At 25.1% G+C, this 23252-nt stretch overlaps 3 protein-coding genes across 7 annotated transcripts in view; 2 read left to right on the top strand and 1 right to left on the bottom strand.

Moving 5' to 3' along the window:
• LOC126894414 (protein hedgehog) overlaps nucleotides 1-3049 on the top strand; it is an 85114-nt gene extending 82065 nt beyond the window's left edge. For both annotated transcript variants that reach the window (XM_050665437.1, XM_050665438.1), the window contains one exon: nucleotides 1383-3049. In XM_050665437.1, coding sequence (XP_050521394.1) covers nucleotides 1383-2089 — 707 coding nt within the window. In that variant the 3' untranslated portion in view covers nucleotides 2090-3049. The remainder of the gene's footprint in view (nucleotides 1-1382) is intronic.
• Nucleotides 3050-6848: 3799 nt separating this feature from the next.
• Nucleotides 6849-10847, bottom strand: LOC126895245 (dnaJ homolog subfamily C member 9). The gene is made up of 5 exons (XM_050666895.1): nucleotides 10514-10847; nucleotides 10281-10433; nucleotides 9979-10104; nucleotides 9708-9919; nucleotides 6849-7262 (listed from the first exon to the last, which is right to left on the bottom strand). Exons 1-5 carry the CDS (start codon nucleotides 10605-10607, stop codon nucleotides 7047-7049), a joined length of 801 nt encoding a protein of 266 aa, XP_050522852.1. The 5' UTR covers nucleotides 10608-10847; the 3' UTR covers nucleotides 6849-7046.
• Nucleotides 10848-11038: 191 nt separating this feature from the next.
• LOC126895237 (helicase POLQ-like) lies at nucleotides 11039-22670 on the top strand. 4 transcript variants are annotated; one of them, XM_050666871.1, is made up of 15 exons: nucleotides 11042-11227; nucleotides 12123-12298; nucleotides 12359-12537; nucleotides 12621-12714; nucleotides 13289-13491; nucleotides 13567-13715; nucleotides 14078-14205; nucleotides 16579-16691; nucleotides 16806-16946; nucleotides 18939-19394; nucleotides 19464-19559; nucleotides 21099-21272; nucleotides 21640-21768; nucleotides 22186-22320; nucleotides 22393-22670. In XM_050666871.1, exons 1-15 carry the CDS (start codon nucleotides 11214-11216, stop codon nucleotides 22501-22503), a joined length of 2298 nt encoding a protein of 765 aa, XP_050522828.1. In that variant the 5' UTR covers nucleotides 11042-11213; the 3' UTR covers nucleotides 22504-22670. The 4 variants fall into 4 exon arrangements, with proteins under 4 accessions (XP_050522829.1, XP_050522828.1, XP_050522826.1 ...); XM_050666869.1 differs by having other exon boundaries at nucleotides 12621-12903; XM_050666870.1 differs by having other exon boundaries at nucleotides 11042-11264; nucleotides 12621-12903.
• Nucleotides 22671-23252: the final 582 nt, after the last annotated feature.

Below are 23252 nucleotides of genomic sequence, written 5' to 3'. Positions count from 1 at the left end.
GGGCTTGGGTTTCTCGACGATTTGCTTCTGATGGCGCTATCGTTAGTTTTCTCTGGACGTGTGTAATCCATGAATAATAGAACGGGCCTATTACGTTGGATGTGTTCTTCCCCTAAAAACTGTTTTTGGTATTTACTTATCGACGAAACGGCGTAATAATAATTACACTCATAAAACACCCGACCGGTTCGAAGTGTCTCCTCATTTTGTTGCCGTCTCTCATTCGATCTATTGAAAGACGCGCACTTGAGTGTTTTGTTGCACATTGATTTCTAATCAACCATACGAATATTCACAGTCCTTTCTTCCGGTTTAAATACTATTTAAGAACGTTAATCGTTTGATAGCCAACACCAAAAACAAAACGGTCGGAGATAAAATCGAGATAAGTTTACTACAACCGTGATTTTTTTATTGCGTTCATAGACATTTGTTGTATACGATTAACCGTTCGATGAATCCGTGGAAAATTATTACTGAAATGGAGCCTTTTAAATATTAGGTTATCGTATTGATGTGTAAAGTGATATCAGAAAGAAATCGATCGGCCGTTTCATAGTAAATGTTTGTTCTCTTAACGAGATATGTTGTTCGGCTAATTTGATTTGTTTTACATTCTCTCGATGATCACAGTCAGCCTATAACGTATAAAAAATATCTGCCCGGATACCTCTAGACGATACGCACGACATGAGAAAATATGTGTAACATTTTGTTTTGACACTACCGCAGCTATAAAAAGTTAAAAACACGGACAATTATTAATACAAATTACGTGTATTATCGTTCGTGATAAACATTTAAGTGGCACGAATATATTGAGTAGTAGAATAATAAAACTCTCAGATTTAATAGGCAATAATAAACAGTAAAAAATACTGTCCTCTTGAACGGAAGGCTATCGGGTCACCGGTTAGTTTTTTTATTATATTATGCCAGTGAACTATCAATAAAGCACACCGCGTTGAACATATTATGCTTTAGTATCATGTGATTCCTCTGTTCTCGGTTAGAACCCGTGTAACTATAAGTAATCCGGTTTTTCAAAACCCGAATATTTCACCATCAAAGATTAAATCAGATAGGGAATCGGAAGGTGGGATAACTAACAACAGCGACATTTGTGTATAAACACAAGAATTATTACCTTTTTATCTCATTAACTAATTTATCGTGGTCGCACGACAGTGAGAATTAAAAAAAAAACAACAACAGTGAACGCGAGGGTTACATTCTGTTTTAATTATTTGTTCAATGGGTTTTTAAATTGTACAAATCGGTATTTACAATCTTTCCGACGCTGTGTGGGCTTTTCTTCATTTGTCGTTCATCCGTTTGCTAATAAATAATTAACTCTTTATTATTTTTTTTTTTTGTTACAGAAACCAAAATCAACACAAGGTCGATGGGTTGCTTTACCGGTGACAGTACGGTGACCACTTTGGCCGGCAAGAAGCCCATGAAAGACCTGAAGGTCGGAGAATCTGTTTTGGCGCTCACCAACGACGGCCAGTTGAGAATGAGCAAAGTGCTGTTGTTCCTGGACAGGAGTACGACAGCCAGAACGGACTTCGTGACGCTGGTGACGGACACTGGCAAGTCCATTACGGCTACGCCAACTCATTTGGTGCTCCGCTGGGAAAAGGCGGAACGATCACAGATTTGGAACGCAAACCCCGTGCTCGCCAAACGCATCCGTGTCAACGACACGTTACTGACCGTCGTTCACCACAGCAAAGGCTTGCAAGCCGAGCGCGTTGTGGAAGTTCGGCACATCGAGAGACAAGGACTGTACGCTCCGCTGACCGTTGACGGCACGGTGGTTGTCGACGACATAGTGGCGTCTTGTTACGCCGTGCTCGACAGTCAACGATTGGCTCACTGGGCTTTCTTGCCCGCCAGAATGGTGGCTGCTGCTCGGGCTTCCTTCAACGGATTCATTTGGCGTTTAGCTCATCCGCTAACCTCTGGCGCTCCGGATAATTTAGTAGACAATAATGATCCTCCCGAAGGCATTCATTGGTACCCCAGGATGCTGTACGCCATATCGGGATATGTCATACCGGCTAGTTGGATGGACTCGCATTGAATGAATAAACGATTATCAAGATTATATCGTGATTAACAAACAAATAATTTATTCAATGATTATGCACACTTGAGATTTTATCGGTACGAGTACTATGCATACTTTTTCTCCTTTAATGTTGGCATCATTGTGTTTAAAAATCCCAGCCACTATCCCAAATGTACATCTTATACCAAAAATATTTTAAAATTTTCATTGTAGTAAAGTGTCTTTTGAGTATGAATGAAACAATAAAACTTTTTACTAATATATATAAATTTTTTTTTATTAACATTTATGTTTACCAATTCTTTTTACTTACAATTCGTCTGTATATTTATTATTTTAATTATGTATTTACTCTCAATAATTTCTTCATCCAACATTAATCAATGTCATTTTGTAAGGATATTTTATTGGAAACTAATGTAATTATTTAAATGTTATGCTTATAATTTATAGAAGCATATATATATTAGTATCACAATGCATTTACGAACAATTTAACAAGATACAATATAGACACTATTTTACGATTGTTGAATGATAATTTTACTTCTTAGCATATTTTTCATTAACTTCCTTCCTACATAAATTGTGAAATGCAATATTTCTAAAAATATAATTATCATTTTCTAATAGTTTTAATGTTGTATTATTTTGTAAGATGTCACATATTAAATATATATTTATTACTATTTTGAAGATACATAAAATGCTATAATAATGTAAATTATATTTAAGTGTTGACAAACACTGTTGTTATTTATACATTGTATATATGTAAAATATGAAATGTATAATACTATGTGTACACCTATTTATTATCTTATATCTATGTATTTTAAAATTAAGCTCAAATATTATGTAAAAACATGTACTTGTATAGTAAAAAAATAAACGAAACCAAATCAAAATCTATTGTAATATCATAAATATTTTTTTTATTTAAAATTAAACAAATTTATCATAAAAATTGTATTTACGATTTTGCAGCCAGTTATTTGATAAAATATTCTAGTGGTAAATTTACAATTAAAACCCATTATAATATGTTGTCTGCAACTATCGATGTGGTGTATGATTTTATCTATACTCACATCATATGTACACATTTTGTGATAAAGATCCCATTAATAATATAGTAATATACATGTTAATTCAAAATTATAAAAAAATCTATTATTATTTTTATATCATTTTGAGATAGAATATTTTGTATAAAACATTTTTTAGTTTTAGGAGTTAATTCCTCAATTGGTATTAGATCAAAATACAAAATGTATATTCTTTTGTTTTTAATTAAATTTAAGTTGGATAATTTTAGAAAATCTTTCTCCTAGATCTGTAATGTTATACTCTAAATAGATTTCTCTATAATTAAGTGTTTATGAAAATAATAAAACGATAGCACAGTGGGGTCGTGGTACAGCATAGGACAAGTATTGATACCTGACAGCAATTAAAATCACTGTCATAAGTAACGCTTCGATGCAAATCTATAGCGTTTAATTCTAAAAAAAATGGTGCATAATTACAAATGCAACATCAACTCATATTTCCTTAATTATATCCTGATTAGTAGTTCTTAGATTTAAAAGTATAATTTATGGATAACCACTTTTATAGCAATTAAATATAGTATGAAATTAATATATAATACTTAATATTAAATTTTTTACGGAGAAATAATAAATAAATGATAAAGTAGTATATTTTGTTACTTCTTTGACAAACATAAAAATTAAAGAGCTTGATGCAATACTCCATAAAATTTTTTTTTTTATACTTGTGAATAAATACATTGGTCTACAAGGAACTTACCTTAGCATCAATAATATACTTTTCTAAATCAAACTTTCGTACTGTTTCAAACATGAAATTAGACTTTTTCTATCACTTCTATCTAATTATTAAAAAATAAGTATTTACATATAAATAAAAATAATTAAAAACAAAAAAAATTATTTTTAAATTACTTAAGTTTACAAATAAAAAAAAATTTTCAGATCCATGACTTATGATGGTAATTTTTTATGTAAAATCGTCCACTGAGTCCGAAAATGAAGTCCAAAATACAAAAAGTAGAACAGTTTTTGAGTTATTGCGAAATTAGCGAAATTTGTGTGCCGCGAAAAAGTGTTTTCATTATATTCTGAATATCTTTAATTGCATTTAATCGATTTTCATTTTTTTTACATAAAATTAAACAATATTAAATTACCTATAACTTTTATCTTAAACAATTTTTTATATGACTCTTTTCTCGTTTGCTATCTACGAATTTACCACTGAATTTTTATCATTTTTTTCAAAATGTCAGAAAAAATTCAGAGTTACGTAAAATACACCAATTAAAAATATATTTACCAACCATATATTCAATAGACATATACTCTAATACATAACAAAGAAAATGATATATTATTTTGTAATAATGATAAAAAAATGAATAAGTTATGTGCGATTGAAAAATAAAATAAATTTCCTAATATCAGAGTTTTTTATTAATTCGATGCTTTAATTTTGTAAAATATTGAAAAATTACTCATAATACTTTTAAAAATAAAATTTCGATTTTTTAAATAACTTAAGGTTATTTCATATAGTTTTATTGGGATATTTTTAAATTGAGTTAAATTTACAGTTTGGTGGAGTTGTGTTAAATTCTCGTATTTAAAAAAAAATTGAAGTTTCAATCCTCTGGTTAATAAAAATAGAATAATCCTACCCCTTTACATATTAACTTGGACTTTTTAAAAATTTTGTTAAAGCTTTAAATAAAAATGGAAATTCTTTTAGTTATTTGAAAACTGTGTTTCCACATTTGTCTGATGCAAAAATCAAAGAAAGTATTTTCATAGGACCACAAATAAAAAATCTAATGAAAGTTATCATCGCTTTCATTTCCAAGATTTCCAGGAAAAAAATTTAAATGTGCATGAAGAAAATGTATTTTCAATGACATGTTCACCTCTATTTCCGATTGAATTAAGAAATATACATGTATCTTTTATTCAGAAAATAATAAAATTATAAAATGTACTGTTTACCTATTGTTGAATAGTTTATCATATAAATCGTTTACTATTTCTCTATTATTTTTACTTTTGAAGTTTCCTAAAAAATAATTTACAACCAAACGAAACGAGTTCCATGCTAAAGCCTCGTCTTTTGATAAAGTTAACACAAAATTGGAGTCGTTCATTAGTTTTGTAAAATTAACTCAATTTAAAAATATCCCAATTAAACTACATGAAATAACCTTAAGTTATTTAAAAAATCGAAATTTTGTTTTGAAAAGTAATATTGTGAGTAATTTTTCAATATTTTACAAAATTAAAGCATCGAATTAATAAAAAACTCTGATATTAGGAAATTTATTTTAATTTTCAATCGCGCATAACTTCTTCATTTTTTTATCAATATTACAAAATAATATATCATTTTCTTTATCATGTATTAGAGTATAATGTCTATTGAATATATTGTTGATAAATTTATTTTTTATTAGTGTATTTTACGTAAAACTCTGAATTTTTTCTAACATTTTGAAAAAAAATGATAAAAATTCAGTGGTAAATTAATAGATAGCAAACGAGAAAAAAGTCATATAAAAAATTGTTTAAGATAAAAGTTATAGGTAATTTAATATTGTTTAATTTTATGTAAAAAAAAATGAAAATCAATTAAATGCAATTAAAGATATTTAGAATATAATGAAAACACTTTTTCGCGGCACACAAATTTCGCTAATTTCGCAATAACTCAAAAACTGTTCTACTTTTTGTATTTTGGACTTCATTTTCGGACTCAGTGGACGATTTTACATAAAAAATGACTATCATAAGTCATAGATCAATTTTGTTGTAAACTAGTGTTATTAATCATTTTTATTTTTAATATGTTAAAAATAATCAGTGTTTAATATCATTGTTAACCTATTTTTTTAGTTTTTTTTAAGTAGATTTTTTGAAAGTTTATAACAAAAAAAAAAATTGAATTTGTTACAATGACCTTTAGTTTGATTTGCAAGTTTAAAACTGACATTCATTAAATAGAAAATTTTATAAGAAATAAAAATATGGTATTTTTAAGATTAATATGCAGCCAGGAAATTTTATAATTACTATTTACATCATATTTATCAGAAAAACTCAATATTTTTTTTTGTATTTTCATTGTAATAGACCACTTAAATAGAAATGAGTGTAATTATTTCTAAGTAACTTTTATTGCTTAAAAATATTTTACAATTGAAATATTCAGAACTTAATTAATTTTTATCATTTACTTTAACTAAAAAAACCAATCAAAAAGTCTACTTAATAGAGCGTATTATAAAATTTGATTATAATTGTAAAAATTCATTGTTAAATTTATGTGAAACTAAAAATCATTTTTTTTTTAGAAATAATTGATAACGGAACTTGTTACCAAAAATTTTGGAATACTATAGACTTGTAGTACTCATACAAATGGAGTTAAAAAATTAATAAATTACAATGTAAAATTATTTACTTTTGTAGTTGAAATTTTTTCAATTTTTGAAAATAATGTCTTCGACATTACTCTTATTATATTGATACGATTTGTAATTTTTTGACGTATCGTTGAAAGAAATTGGTTTGATGAGAGCTGAGAAAAGTGGTAAAACACAAAACACACATCATAGTAAAATTAATACCTTATGAGCTTCGCATCAAAGCTAAATTACTAGTACTAATTGAATATTCATTAATAAAATACCATAATCTTAAAAAACCAAAAAAAAATTCAATCGAAAAAATAAAAGCAGTGTTTTTTTTTTGTATAGTTTGACAATTAAATTTATATTTATGTATTATTTATTTACACAATAAATGGAATACTCTGTTATATTGTTTAAAATAATTATACATAAAAATATAGAAAGTATAAAAATAAAAGCAAAATCTAAGAACAGCTATTTATAAAAAGTTTTAAATGTTTTTTATGTTTACTTCCGTTTATTACTTTTTCTACCTTTAGTAGTTGGTTGTGGTTTACAATATTTAGCTTCCATCCTAGATAAAAAGTCATCCATTTGTTCAGCACGTTCAGCTGATCTTTTTTGTATTGCTAATAATAAATCATTATCATCGTTTTTGTTACTTTTTTTTTCTTTTTCAAGTTCAACTTGCATTTTTTCAAATTCAGCCTCTTGTCTTTTAGCCTTAAAATATATAATTGAACCAATAATCAAATACTTCAGGAAATATTTAAAAATATTATTAACCCATTTAAAATTACAATAGACCAATAAACTATTTATCTAGTTCTTACACTAAAATTTTTATAGATTGCTTAATACAGTTAAAATTTGATAACGATCACCACCTCTATGCAACAGTAATATATTTTTATTATGTCAAGCGTTATAGAGAAAATATATTAATACCTGTAATGTATAATGTATAATATAATGGCACTCTAATTAAATATACATATGAAAATAACTTTGTTATAGTGTATGTGAGCACTCTATACAATAATTGTTTGATTATAACTCGCATAATAATTTTAAAATTATAAAATATATTATTGTTTTTTCTTCTCATAAATTAATAATATCTTACATTCTATAATTAAAAAAAAAAAATTCCTGAATTCTCCTTTGCTCTTAAAGTTGTATCAAATTTTGTTTTTAAATGGAAACTCATATATTTAATCTACTTTGAATAGCATAATGAACTATTTTAAAAAAATGTCTGATCAATAATAACTTTTGTACCGGTATTTTAAAAGATATTAGCATTTTAACAAATCACTAGATTGAAGTAAACTGTGTTTCACCACCAATCATTATATTTAAATGTTAATACCTTCTAAATACTAGTTTAAAAAATGCTATAGATTCTTAATTAGATCATTATATTATTTGTAAGCAGATTAAACATATGAGTTTCCATGGTAAAGGGAGGTAAAACTAATTTTTTTTAAAAAATCATAAAGAATAGGCTGTTATTAACTTTTGAAAAAATTTTTATTTATTTTTTTAAAGATAATATGAGTCAAAGTTAAATAATCAACCTATAAAACAGTTATTTAGTATAAATACCAATCTCTAACTGGCACATTTATAGGATAGCCACCTCTAAATGCAAGTCCTTTAAATGACCACTCCATAAATGTTCTAATTTTATTTATATATCTATTTAAAAAAAACTCTAGATGTTTTAGTTTGAAACAGAAAGTATTTTTTGAAAGAACAAGATTACAAAGTCTATTATTGACATACAAAAAATTTATCATCAAATCTAAAATATTTAAGTATTTTTAAGATTTTTTTTTCCAAAATGTGTAATGAATAATAAAATTATCAATTGCTTAAATAATTTTACTGTAATTAAGCTATAATTAAGATGTCTTTAACTGAGTTTTTTAGCAAAATAAAATTTATCTTTTTAAAATAAGAAATGTAAGAGATCTAGCACTAATAAACCCAGCACAGGGGGGTCGCGGCACAGTGGTGACGTGGCATAGTTGGATCAAGTATAATGATATCTGACAGTGATTAAAATCATTATCAAAAATAAACGCTTCGATGCAAATCTTTAGATAGTGTTTAATTATAAAAAAATTTGTATTTTATTCCAAAAGCTACTTGATCTGCTGGTTCCTTATTAATATCTCGATTAAGATAAAGTATGTCGAACGAAAAAAGGTTTATTAAAAAATATTATTTCTCATAAAAAAATTGTGTGGATCCATAAACTTTTCAATAAGTTATAGCATTATAAAGTTAAATATAATATAAATAATAAAATCGAAAATTTTCACACAAAAATAGCATTCGGTAGCCGTTTTCACCATGAAGACAAGTCCAGAGGTCAAATTTTTTTTTTTCAAATTAAAGTACATTACATTAGCTTTAATTTAAGATATATATAAAAGTGTCAGACCTTCCGGAACATTTTCAAAAGTTAAGTTGAAAAAGTTAATTTTTTGTGAAAAAGTTGTCATTTTAAATCCCCCCCTGTGGGCAGCAAAAAGGTCAAATTTACAAAAAAAATATACCAAATGATAAGTAAAGACATCAAGCATCTATAAAAAAAAGAATTATATTGATATGTTCATTTTTAAAAAAGTTACGGCAGTTTTTAGTAAAAAAAATTGAAAAAATTTCGAAAACTACCGATTTTTAAATTTGTAATTTTTTTGGAGGTTTCCCCCTTTTACGGGGAACGATGGAAATTTTTTCAATTTTTAAGGGTAATGTCTTCGATTAGATACGATTTGTGATCTTTTGACGTATCATTGAAAGAAATCCGTTCGGTGAGAGCTGAGAAAAAGTGGTAACAGACACAAAAAAAATAAAAATAAAAATAAAAAAAAAAATAAAATAAAAAACACATCATAGTAAAACCAATACCTTCTCAGCTTCGCATCGAAGCTAAAATTCATGAAACATTGTAATTGACTGATGTACCATAGAAGCCACTGTTTTTATCAATATATATTTATAAATATATATTATCAATATGTGGATCTGAGACTATTCTAGTACAATATTGATATTAATCAATAAAGTGTTCAGATATTAATCTAAGTTATAGTTTTAAGTAACGTTATATAAAAAATTAGGAAAGAGTTAAGTGAAGTAAAATATTTCAAGTACTTTTAATAAACGCCTTTTTTTTTTGAAAAGGGGCTCATTAGTAAATGTTTCATATTTAGGAAGATCTTCTTCTTCAATAATCTTTTCTAATATTTCTCTGAGACGGTCTTCTTCATGTACTGAACTAAATGGAACCATGTTAATTATAAATGTCATATCTCCTTTTCCAGCCAAATATCCTTTTTTGAGATCTCGTTTTTCGTCATCAGAACCTTTTAAAAAAAATTTTAATAGTTAGACATTTTACAATAATATATTATTTAATTCTAACCTTTATAATTTTTTTCAAACTCTCTTATATCATCATCAGTAATTTTTTTAAATATTGAACGCCAATATGTTTCCCATGGGAAGTCATCATCAGCTGTATTAGGATCAATGTCATCACCAACACAACCTTAAATTTAAAAAAAATAAGGTTTAACCAAATCAAATATAACTTTCTTAATTAGTTGTTATACACATCACCACACAAATGAGTATTAAATAATTCAACAACTTTATTGACAAATATTTTAATAGAAGTTTAATTATAATACAAAAATATAGAAATATTTAACATCACTGATATACCTGTAGTATCGTACAATTTTCTTTTTTCAGGATCTGCTAACAATGCGTGTATTTGACTAATGACTTTGAATTTCTCAGTTGCTTCAAATTTTTCATTTTCAGGAACTTTATCAGGGTGAAGTTTCATCGAAAGAACATAGTATGCTTTTCGAACTGCATATAAAAAATTTTATTAAAGAAATAATTAACATTCATTTTTATTTTTTTAAAAATGCAATTGTAAGTTTACAAACCTTCTTTATCAGTAGCATTTTTATTCGTCTTTAAGACATCATACAAATTATCAGTATCGAAATATTTTCGACACAATTCTAAAAATGCAACCATTTTTTAATGGTAAATTTACAACATACGTTAAGATAATAAAACGAAATCAAAAGTATTAAATAAGTAGAAAAATGATAAACTGAAGAAATTTCGCTTAAAATATAACGTAAAATCTAAAGCCTAAAGTAATATAAATAATTACGACAGTTAAAATATTTAATCAAAAATATTTTTGTCATAAAATTTAAGAGTTAATGATCCAACGATTACAATTGTCTTCACAATCAAAATTACAGAATTGGCGGGGAAAACTCACACTATTAAGACAGTAAATCGAATTTCAACAACATATGATAGAATTTTTATTTTTATATTTTTAAATATATTAGCTTTTTATTGCTAGATGTCAGCACAAACTTAATTCTTATTTTCAAATGTGTTATCATTATTAATAATTGCCGCTATTCTATTTTACTGGTTATTTTCAAATTAACAATTACTAATCGAGACGTAATACACCAAATTATTTATGTGTTCATGATAGAATTTTATTAATTTTCATTCATTTTTATTACGGCAAAATAAAATGTGATTTATTCTCTAATTTAAAAACAATTTTTATTATTAAATCTCTGATCTTGATATTTTAAAAGACGTCTACCAGGAATGCACTTTGTTACGTAAGATTATTTGACTATAGTACAAATTAAATTATAGGTTTGATTTAAAAAAATTTTTAAAAGAAATATTTTTTTAAGTTAGCTTTTTTTGAAAAAAATTATCTTCTTTTAATGAACTTGACCAAGACCATTCAAAATTTCCAAACAAAACTATTACATCACCTAAATCCACTCATCAACTTCATGTCATCTCACTCGTTTTTCAAATAATTTATCGCAGATTAAAAAGAAAACTGGTGTAAAAATTTACTTTTAATTATCGTAAAATTATTATTAAATTATTGAAAACAAATATGTAATATAATTTGTGATTATCATAATTACTTACTGTTTTGTTTATTAATAGATTGTAACATTTTTTCATAATAAATAAAAAATTAATTTGTTACTTTTCTTGTGGCATATACTCTATATATGGCGAAAATAGAGCTATTACTTTAATCAAATTTACTGAAAAATCAACCATAATTTTTTTTATTACTTTAAACGTATTTATCAAAGTCAAAAATACATTATGAACAAGAATAAACCTTTGTAATTTATTCTATCTTAGTATGTTTTCAATTTTTAGTTTAAATTCTCTAAATCAATTAAATAGCTCCTAAAATTATTTTTAGCAGAGCTTAATGTAAATATTTTAACAATTATTGATCAAATGTTATTAAAAATCTTTAATTATTTATAATTAAAAAAGATAAAATTACATCTCGTACATTCCATGTACTTACCTAGACTGAAGATATTACTTTAAGCTCTAATTACTATGACATATAAGATATGTTGATGTATTGATTCTAATTACTTAATGAATGGACAATAAAAAAAAATATTTAAGTGCTTTTAAGTGTACTATGTAAATTAAATGATTTATTCTACTTATCAAAACTTTTTACAGGATGAAAAATAAATCTCCTCTTATAACTGACACATTTTCTCAAAAGCATCATTTAAATTTTAGCCATAGTAACCAGAGAAAACGTTTTCACGGAGAAGATGAAACTGACTTTTTTGGGTTGCCATCAAAAGTAAAACACTTATTTCAAAAACACAAAGGAATTACAAAACTTTACGGTAATAAATTTATCTTTATTAAATTCTTAGATAATCAAAATATATTTCTGTGCATTTTAGATTGGCAAATTGAATGTTTAAATTTAGAAGCTGTAAAGGATAAAAAAAATTTAGTGTATGCCTTACCTACTAGTGGTGGTAAAACATTAGTTGCAGAAATTCTAATGCTTAAAGAACTTTTAGTTAATGAAAAAAATGTAATATTTATACTACCATATGTTGCCTTAGTTCAAGAAAAGGTACATTTATAGAACATAGTAAATATATATTTTATATAAGTATGCTTTTTAAGTTTTATTATTTATACTTTTATGTTTTTTAGGTGCAATCATTGTCTCCCTTTGGTCTCAACTTAGAATTTCATGTTGAAGAATATGTTGGAGGTAAAGGAAAACATCCACCCATCAATAGAAAACGTAAATCATCATTGTATGTTTGTACTTTGGAAAGAGGTGCTGGTTTAGTTGATTGTATGCTAAGCGATAATGGTCGATTAGGAGGTAGAGAAGTTGGTATGATAGTTGTTGATGAATTGCATCTTCTCGGAGAACAAAAAAGAGGAGCTTTATTAGAAGCAACTCTTACAAAAATATTATATTCTAAATGTAAATTTTCAATTTTAAATTTTTAAATTATTGGTTGTGTGGTAAAACTTTGTAAGTCTTAATATTGACCATTTTTTTATTATTAAAATATGTAGGAATTCTATTTTTGTATCAACTTCATTGTAAATTTATTATGATAATGCACAAAAACTAAACCTTATTTCTACAATAACAAATCCACGACCAAAAAGTTTTTTGTTTCTTCTGTAAAATTAGTAAAATGTGACTTCACATGTTTTACCATGTAGCCAACAATGTATTAATACTTGAAGAAGTAAAGGGAAAATTATATTACTTATCTTCAATTATTTTTGACAAAATTTATGGAATTTAGAAAAATACATTATTTTGAAAATTTTACTAACTGTGGCATATTATTTTATAGATAATATTCAAATTGTTGGTATGTCTGCAACAATTGGCAACATGCCAGAGATAGGTGATTTTTTGAATTCGTTTCTTTATATTAGAGATTTTAGACCTGTTGATCTCACTGAAACAATCAAGTTAAATGATGAAATATATGTGATCAATAGAGATATTGATGGTTCTATTAAGTCCAAACTTGATAGGAAACTAAATTTTGATGTTAGTTTATATTTAATATCTTAGTAATATTTTAATCTATCAAAAATAACCTTGTTTTTTTTTTTTTTGCTGTAGTGCTATACAGTTGACATGAAAAAGTTTGATCCAAATGGATTTGGTCTATTAGTCAGAGAAATATTACCAAGTGGAAGCTGTTTAGTATTTTGTCCAACAAAAAGCTGTTGTCAAAGTGTAGCTAAAATAATTTATAAAACTATTGGAAAGTGAGTGTATATAATACTTTTTTTTGTATATAATCCTAGTAAAATAGAATCTTCTAAAAGTATTATTTAAAAAATGAAAAATCTAAATTGTAGTATTGCCAGTTGCTTAAAAAGTTAAAAATTAATTTTTCTTTCGATAGTCTCCAATGGGGATTTTAGAATAATAAATATAAATCAATATATTACCAATATAAATTTAAAAAATTGTTAGCAGATTGCAAACTTTAGAGAGAGTAACACCCTAGTATATTATTTTTAGTTTACAATGGGTACTACTACTTTTTTTCAACATATACTTATAATAAGTTTATTAAATTAATTAATTTTATTAAACATGTTATATTTATAATATAATATGTTAGAAAAGAAGCTAAAGTTAAATTAAAAGAGAAAGAAGCATTATTCAATGCTTTGAAAGAAGAAGGTAATGGAAAAGTATGTCCTCTGTTGTCAAGAAGTATTTTGTTTGGAGTTGCGTATCATAATTCTGGTAATAGCACAGTCATTAGTAGAACTTTTATTCTTTATTTAATTTATTATATTTTTTAAAACTAAAATTATTTAAATAAATATATAAAAGAAGTTGTACAATTTTTCTTAAAAAATGTTTCAAAACTAAAGTTAGATTTAAATTTTTATCTAATTTGTGTTATCATGATTTTATTTCGAATAATGATTTAATTTTTTACTATACAATTTTAAAAATTCGATTTCTCAACTTGAATGAAAGTTTTATATAAGAACAATATTTTAAGTTACAAAAGTTAAAATTGGTGATATATCATAGATTTAAGTATTTATATAGAGTACGATCATAGATTAAATACACATAGATGGGCCACGGCATTCAGACAATTGGCAACCGATTTTTTGTTAATTTATACCTTTAGCGATAGCGCTATATATCCTCCTTATGAGGTTTTCATGTATAAAATTAATAATTTAATTTTTCAAATATACAATGAAATATTAAAAAAAAAAAAACAAATTATAAATATTTTAGAAAAAAATATTCAAACAAATAATCAGTTTTAACCAAAGTTCAGATCACTAAAAATTATAAAATAAGAAGTTAAGATAGGTTTATCCTATAATAATATTAATTTCCTCTTAGAATCTTTAATTTATCAGCGAAGCCCATCTTATGAAATTTTGACTTCAAGTTAAATATTCTAAGTGTGACAAGCACTCTTGTGAAGTATTTATAATAGGATATAATTCATTTGTGATTATAATATTTAATTTAAAACTCAATTGTGTTGTATACGACTTTTCATTTATCTGTTGAGCATTAGTAACAAAATGTATTCAAATTTCTTTTGGTTTTTTCAACTTACTAGTAATTATTTGATTTTGTGTTTGAATGTTTTATAAAAAATTAAAAATTCTTTGTCATTAAAAAGATTTGTGTCCTCTTTCATAAATTTCACATGGTTTACATAGAAATTTATCTAACAATTTTTTACCGAGATACCTAACAAAATATACATTTGAGCAGGTTTTTAAAGTTAATGTAGGAAGAGAAATCAGTTGTTCTTGTATATTAGGACAGAAATTAGAGAAAGAAGATATTTCAGATGTGTCTGAACTATAATTGGAATCCATATGATTTTCAGTTGTAGTTTCGTCAGTGGAAGATAAAGGTAAATCCAAAAAACCATCAAAACATGATGGTTTTACTCCATATCTTTTAATAGGTTGTGATAATCTAAGGTCACTAATAATAATGTTGGCTTGTTTTAGAAAGTTTAATTAATTGGGATTTTTACTATATAAAGTGCAAGAAAAAGAATAATTTTTATCATAAAGATTTTTCAACTTATCCTAATTACAAAATAATTTATCCGCCACTACTTTTTGTTTAAAATAATTTATAAAAGTATTTATAGGCCAACAGTTTAGTCTTGTACTGTAATACCATATTTTATGTCAAAGTTCTATTAAGGATTCTTAGTATAGTATTAAAATAAAAAATTTAATTAAATTTCAATGAAAAAATTATTACAAAGAGTTAAAATCATAAAAAAACTTTACATTATGTCATAAAATACAATTAACGTTTATAACAATAACTGTTTAATTATGTGCATCATGCATTCATTTAATAATTATTAAAGATTTAAAATACCACGTATATTTCAATCAATAGAAGCACTCAAAATTTACGCTATCTATCAGCACAATCGCCTGCGTCCAGCGCATCGTTTCCCTGCGTCCATTCATGATAAAAATTGGACTGTCAAAATTGTGTACAGCATGGTCTATCTATATGTATTTAATCTATGGGACAATATTTATTTATTACGAACTACTTAATTAATCAAAAAAAAAAAAAATGATATTAGAAATTTTCTTTTAATTTTCTTTTGAGTACTTGTTTTTCTCAATTTAACAATCATAGTATATTTTTTATGTTTATCCCTATACTTTATAATGATATTAACTTTATTTTTGAAATGATAATATATATAATTAACTACCTCATTTATTAGATATAGACCTAGTTAAGAAAATAACTAGTTGATAATCATTTTTGGACCAGTATTTCAGAAGCTATTAACAAAGTATTAACTGGAGGTGAGGTGTAGAAGTTGCTATTTTTATCACTAGAAATTTCTCGGCCTCACTCTTCCTCCTATCAAAATATAAAAATGTTAATATCTTCTGAAGCACTTGTCCAAAAGTTGTTGTCAACTAGTCATTTTCTTAATTGGATTATTTTCTATTTTATAAGCTAGTTAAATATGTGTTTTGTCTTTTGAAAAATTAAGGTATTGACATCCTAATAAGGTGTTATAATTGATGAACATGAAAAATACTACATGATATATATTTGTATATTGTAATTACATTTGCCATTTAGGTTTAACAAATGCTGAACGAAAATTGTTGGAAGAAGCTTTTCTAAGTGGTACTATTAAATGTATTTGTTGTACGTCAACTTTAGCTGCTGGTGTTAATTTACCAGCTCAAAGAGTAATATCATTATTTAAATTTTTTGATCATTCTTTAATTATAATTAAAGAATGATAATTATTATTACTTTTCTTATATAAATAAATAATAAATTACAGGTAAATTTAATTGCAGGTTATAATAACATCACCCTATGTTGGAAGAGAGTTTATGAAACAGAGTACTTATAGACAGATGGTTGGACGAGCTGGTAGAGCTGGTTTAACAAAACATGGAGATAGTGTATTGTTGTGTCAAGAAAATGAGAAAATCAAGGTAATAAATAACTTATTAAAAAAAATTAAACAAAACTTTAATTGATTTTAAATGAAAGAAAATTATTTGATTTTTCTTATGTTAGAATAAATATAAAATTATATACTGATATAGTTTTATGTTTATGATTAAAATTTAAATGGTTCAATGGAAATAAGTTACAAAAAAATAATTACTATTTCTCAATGGCTAGTTGTAACATGTTATTTGTAGATTTAAGGGAAAATATTTCTCTTAAAATTATATTAAAAGATTAATTTATAATCATTGACATAGGCAAACATAAAGGGAGTGCTATAGGTGTTCTAAAATACCTGTTAAAAAAGCCATTTAGGTATAAATTATTCAATGGTATCCTTCTTCTTTTTTCTCGCCTTAATTCCAACTATTTGTGATCGCACAAAATTATTCAATGACATTATATAAAAATTTTATAAATTTCATAATCTATTTCATATATTTTGCTCTATTAGTTAAAAATTATTTATATTTCAAATACTATTAGATTATTGTTAAATTATGATTCCATGTCATATACTAACTGGCCATAATTAAATATTTCTGTGACTTGTATTTAAAAACTGAAAATTCATTACAATAGGTTAAAGAAATATTTTTGTCATTTTTATAGATAAGAATACCTTCTATTATATATTAAAAAAGTATTAGTTAATTGTAGTGAGAAAGTTGTTTTTTGTAATATTTTATTGTAAATTTGCTTAAAATATGATCGTAAATTATATCAGATTGCTTTCAATTCTTAAGGTTTTCATTGTTTATTAGCTTCGATGCGAAGCTGAGAAGGAATTGGTTTTACTAAGTCTGACATTTTTATATGTATTTTAAATTAAAGCTAATGTAATGTACTTTATTATGAAAAAAAAAATTTCGGACTTTATTTTGTCTTCACGGTAAAAACAGACATCAAAGTTAAGTAGTTAAGTACTATTTTTGTAAAAAAATTCTTTTTTATATTTTAACTTTTAATGTTATTTTTTTGAAAAATGTATGGATCAATATAATTTTTTTTTATAGATGCATGATGTCTTTACCTATCATTTGGTATATTTTTTTATAAATCTGACTGTTTACCTTATATATTTTTAGCTTCGATGCGAAGCTGAAAAGGTATTAGTTTTACTATGATTTTTTTTTTTTTTTTTGTGTCTGTTACCATACTTTCTCAGCTCTCACCGAACCAATTTTTTTCATCGATACGTCAATAAATCACAAATCGTATCTACTCGAAGACATTAACCTCAAAAATTAAAAAAATTTCCCTCGTTCNATAAAGACGTCAATAAATCACAAATCGTATCTACTCGAAGACATTAACCTCAAAAATTAAAAAAATTTCCCTCGTTCCCCATAAATAAGTAAATCTTCAAAGAAAATTACAAATCGACATTTTTTCAATTTTTTTTACTTAAAACTACCATAACTTTTTTAAAAATAATCATAACAATATAATTTTTTTTATATAGATGCATGATGTCTACTTTTTATTTGGTATATTTTTTTTATAAACTGACCCTTTACCTGCCCACGGGGGGGGATTTAAAATGACAACTTTTTCACAAAAGAATAAAAATCAATAATAATTTGAAAAGAATTATAAAAATTATATAATGTATAATTAAAAATTATATAATATATTTTTGAATCTAAAAATTACTAATCTGGATATAATTAAGGAAATAGAAAAAGATGTTGTTTTTGTAATTATGCACCAATTTCATCGAATTAAATACTATCTACAGATTTGTATCGAAGCATTTCTTATGATAGTAATTTTAATCACTATCAGATTAAATCTATACTGGACCCAACTATGCCACGTCCCCATTGTGCCTCGAACCCAATGTGCTGAATTTTTTTAATATTATATAACATTAAATATTTATAATATATATGATATTTGTTTATGAATAATTTTTTATAAGAAAGATTTAATAAACAATTAATTTAAAATTTATAATTTTTATCCTTTAGATAAAAGATCTTCTGGAGAAGGGTATAGAAAATATAGATAGTTGTTTAGGAAATGAAGATAGTATAATTTATTCAATGATATTAAGTTCTATAAGTACAGAATGTACAAAAAATCGTAATCAGTTAGTGGAATTAATGAAACATACACTTTATGTAAAACAAGCAGAAAAACAAGGAAATGCCTCTACTGCTGCATCAGATTTAGTTGAATCATGTTTGGTTAAATTAGAATCTATAAATTCTTTTAGCAAGCTAAATGATGATGAAATTAAATTAACTGCAATTGCAAAAGCTGCTGTTAATGCTAACTTAGATATTCTAGAAGCACAAAAATTATATACTGATTTATTAGAAGCATCAAAAGCTTTGATTTTAACAAATAAATTGCATTTATTGTATTTAGCTGTTCCTTATACAGATTGTATACCATTAGAAAGACAAATCATTTTAAATAAAGTAAAAATATGAATGTTAAATTAAACCAAACTATTTAATTAAATAGTTAAAAGAGAATTATTATTTTAGATAACAAGTTTACAAAATGATGAACAAATATTGGCTGATCGAATAGGCTTAAATGAACTTTGTATTTCACAATTCATCACACAAGGAAAAATAAAAGTGAGTAAACTTGGTAGTGATTGAAGTTATTACTTCAATATTTAAAATAAATGTAAGTAAATTTTCATTTTCTTTACAATTAAAGGTGTATAAGACCAGGTTAGGAACAAAATAATTTCAGTTTTTGGCAATTTTTTTATATTTAGTTAATTAGTTCATCTATGTTGAATATTCCTCATTAAATGTTTGAAAAATGATTACAGAAATCAAAAATATTATGAGACTGTATTTGAAATCTTATATAAACTTAAAATTCATCTTTTGTCGTACATTGGTAGTACCCCGACATAGACACAATTGTAATACACAAATTAACTAATGTTTTTGATGACAAGTTCGTCGTTTTTAGCTCTTCTCGAGTCCTTCCATAGAATACACTGGTCAGCCCCAATCCCTCCAATTAGTGAACTACTAAATGGGTAGAGTTTAGACCCGTCAGCACGGTCTAGCTCAAAAGTAGCAGACTGAAGAGTGGCTTCTTATAAGCCACCAGCATAACTACGTTTTCACTATACCTACTAAAGGACAGTTAAGCTCAAAAACTAGCCAGCATTCACACTAATTATCAAGATCGACTAAAGGACCAGCAGTCCAACCTTGACTCTTACCGCACACGCATACACAATTTTAACAGCACGGTGGATATAAAGTATTTACGCTAAGTGCAGGTTTTTAAATAGTTATTTTATTTACGAAACGTAATAAACACAAAGTCTAAATTTAATATAAAAATGTAACATAAAATAAATTAAATTGTACAAAATACAAAGTTACTTGCACCAAACATCCTGACCCATAAATGAACGTTTATTCATCAAAACGTCAATCCCCCATACTTTTCATATTTCCCTTTATATATTCTTTTTTTCACCATTATTAATTTCCTACCCTGCACTTTCCCTTTATATGAACATTATTATATTGCTTAAGAATTTAAAAATTGATTACTACTGTGTTAAAACTTACATTGTACTAATATTGTCGTTTTTTTAATACTTCCTCAGCTATTTACTACACTTTAAAGAAGTTAAAAAACCGAAATTAATCAACATATATATATATCAATATAGATATACTAACTTACTAGATAAGGTAACAATTTTTGAAAAATTGAAATTATTTTAGTTTTTAACTTTGTACTTTAAAACCATGAGAAACGCTGGATAAATATTAATTTGCTATTGTTGGTTAAAATGGTTTTTTCAGCAAGTCATTAGCAATATAACATTTTATGTGACATTACTTTATCTTTTTTATTTTTTTGTTGAATTTTTAATATTTTAAAAATATTCTTTTCATAATACAACATTGATAGTTAAAGTTAATAAAATTGAATTAAATAATTTCAAAATTTTTTGTTTTATTTTTTCTTACAATTAGTCTCCTAGAACTGTTGCTTAGTGTATTTAGCTTCCAAACAAAAATTTAATGTTAATGTCGAATAATTTTGTTTTAAATTAGTAGCCATGAGACCAAATAAAACATTTTAAAATATAAATGTCCTGTAAATAATATATTATGTCAAAATTATATAAATAGAATTTGCCAGATACTGTTTGGAACAAATTTCTCATGAGTTTAATTTTGAATGACTTGTGGCATAATGAATCTGTATGGGTTGTTTCTAAAAATTATAATGTGCCTAGAGGAAATATACTTTCATTTTTATCAAGAACAGCTTCTTATGCTTCATCGATACAAAGGTTTACAGAAGTAAGTAAATATATTATTTTTTGAAACTCATTTTACTTTTGTGAGTATATCTAATTCTAATATACAGAAAATAACATTTTTCATGTTCAAAAATAGTTTTTCCATATATTATGCATTTATTATTAAGTATGATTTTCCTTTCATTTATTCTAATTTTTATAAATATTATGTCATAATTTTTGTGACAATTTAAATGACATTCAGAAAAATGTATGCAGTTGTGATTAAATTAAGAAAAAAATTAGAATTAAAGTAATAAAATTAAAAAAAAAAAATTTATGTTAATGGCCTAAAAAATACTAGTAGTTTAACTTATTAACTTTTATACTGTAATTTGTAACTATTTTTCAATAAATAAAAAATTTAGGCACTCCAAGATAAAAAATTAGATCATTTTCCTATGTTGTTTCAAAGTATTGTTCCAAAACTCAATTTAGAATTAATGGGTTGTTCTACAGACTTGGAGTCATTAATGAGCCTTCCATCTGTTAAATTTGTAAGTATTTAGGTGTTAAATTTTATTTTAATTGAATTATGTTCAAGTATAATAGATTTTAATTTAATTTTTATAGTGCTTAATTTTTTAAACAATGTTACTTACATACTTAAATCAAGTTTTACTAAAGGATCAAGTGTCTTCTTCTTCATTTTCCTCGCCTTAATCTCAACTACTTGGGGTCGGCCACCCTTATCCTAAACTTCCACTTGACACAATCTCCCGCATCCTCTACGCTCACATCAGCTGTCCTCATATTGCATTCAATAACATCTTTCCATCTCTTTTTTGTCTTTCTCTACCTCTTCTTCCTTCAATATTCATTTCTATAACTGTTCTTAGTAAAGGATCAAGTGTAAAAATAATATTTTTTTGCCTTTAATTGTGATAAGTTAATTATTATTTTAATTTTTACAGGGTAGAGCTACACAGTTATATAAAGCTGGATATAAAACATTAAGTGATGTTGCAAAAGCAAATAAAAAGGAGTTATGCAAAAATATTGATCATTTATCCATGAAAGTAGCCCGTGAAATTATTGCTTCAGCTAAAGTAGTAAAATTTTTAAAATAAATTTATAAAATTGTTTCATAGTATTTATAAATTATATTACACTTTTTATAGCTTATGTTGCTTTCTAAAGCTGAAATACTAGAGGAATTAGCTGAGGATTTACGAACTGATCTTAATGAATCCATGTTAAAACACAAAGAACATTCATTATGGTTTAATTAAGGATATATTGTAAATAATTTTTAAGACTGAAAGTGAGATTAAATAAAATAAATCAAAGAGTTGTTTCATTATAGTCACATTATAAAAGTTATAAATTATTTAATTGATTCTATAAATTTAATTTGATTAAAATTTGAACATTTAGTGTACTTCTATTTTCTTATTATTTTAAAATATAAATTATAATATCTTAAAATCTTATTGTAATAGCAATAAAAATATGATCAATATTATTATTTAATAAATTATTTAAATAAATTACACTTAATATATATTTTTTTAATTTATTATAGTAATTAATAATTTGAAAAATCACCTTGATAAAAATCTTACAGATATTTTAGACATTTTGTATATAAAAAAATGATGTTAGAATGACTTTTTTATGTTATAAACAAATTAATTTTTAATGTAAAGAAAAAACAAAATCGATTACTTTTTATAGGACCTAATTAAAACAAAGTAAAATATTTAATTTTCAAATGAAAAAATATTGTTTTTACTAAACTTTTAATATTAAATTATGTAGAATTTTTATAGTTATATTTTGTGGAACATTTCTATGTAAGTATTAAACATAAATTTTATGTCATGAATTTTCTTAAGCACAAAAAACTTATGACCTCTAAATCTATTATTCATTATTTAAAGACACCATTTTACCATTTTTTGCATAAAATTTTGATACCAAATACACATTTTTCGATTTTTACATCGTACATCATGCTCATTAAACAAGATTGGGTTAA

The sequence above is a fragment of the Daktulosphaira vitifoliae genome, unplaced genomic scaffold (genome assembly GCF_025091365.1).
Source record: "Daktulosphaira vitifoliae isolate Bord-2020 unplaced genomic scaffold, ASM2509136v1 Scaffold_1, whole genome shotgun sequence".
NCBI lineage: Eukaryota > Metazoa > Arthropoda > Insecta > Hemiptera > Phylloxeridae > Daktulosphaira > Daktulosphaira vitifoliae.
The sequence above is the reverse complement of the archived record's forward strand: the minus strand, read 5'-3'. Positions and strand labels throughout refer to the sequence as shown.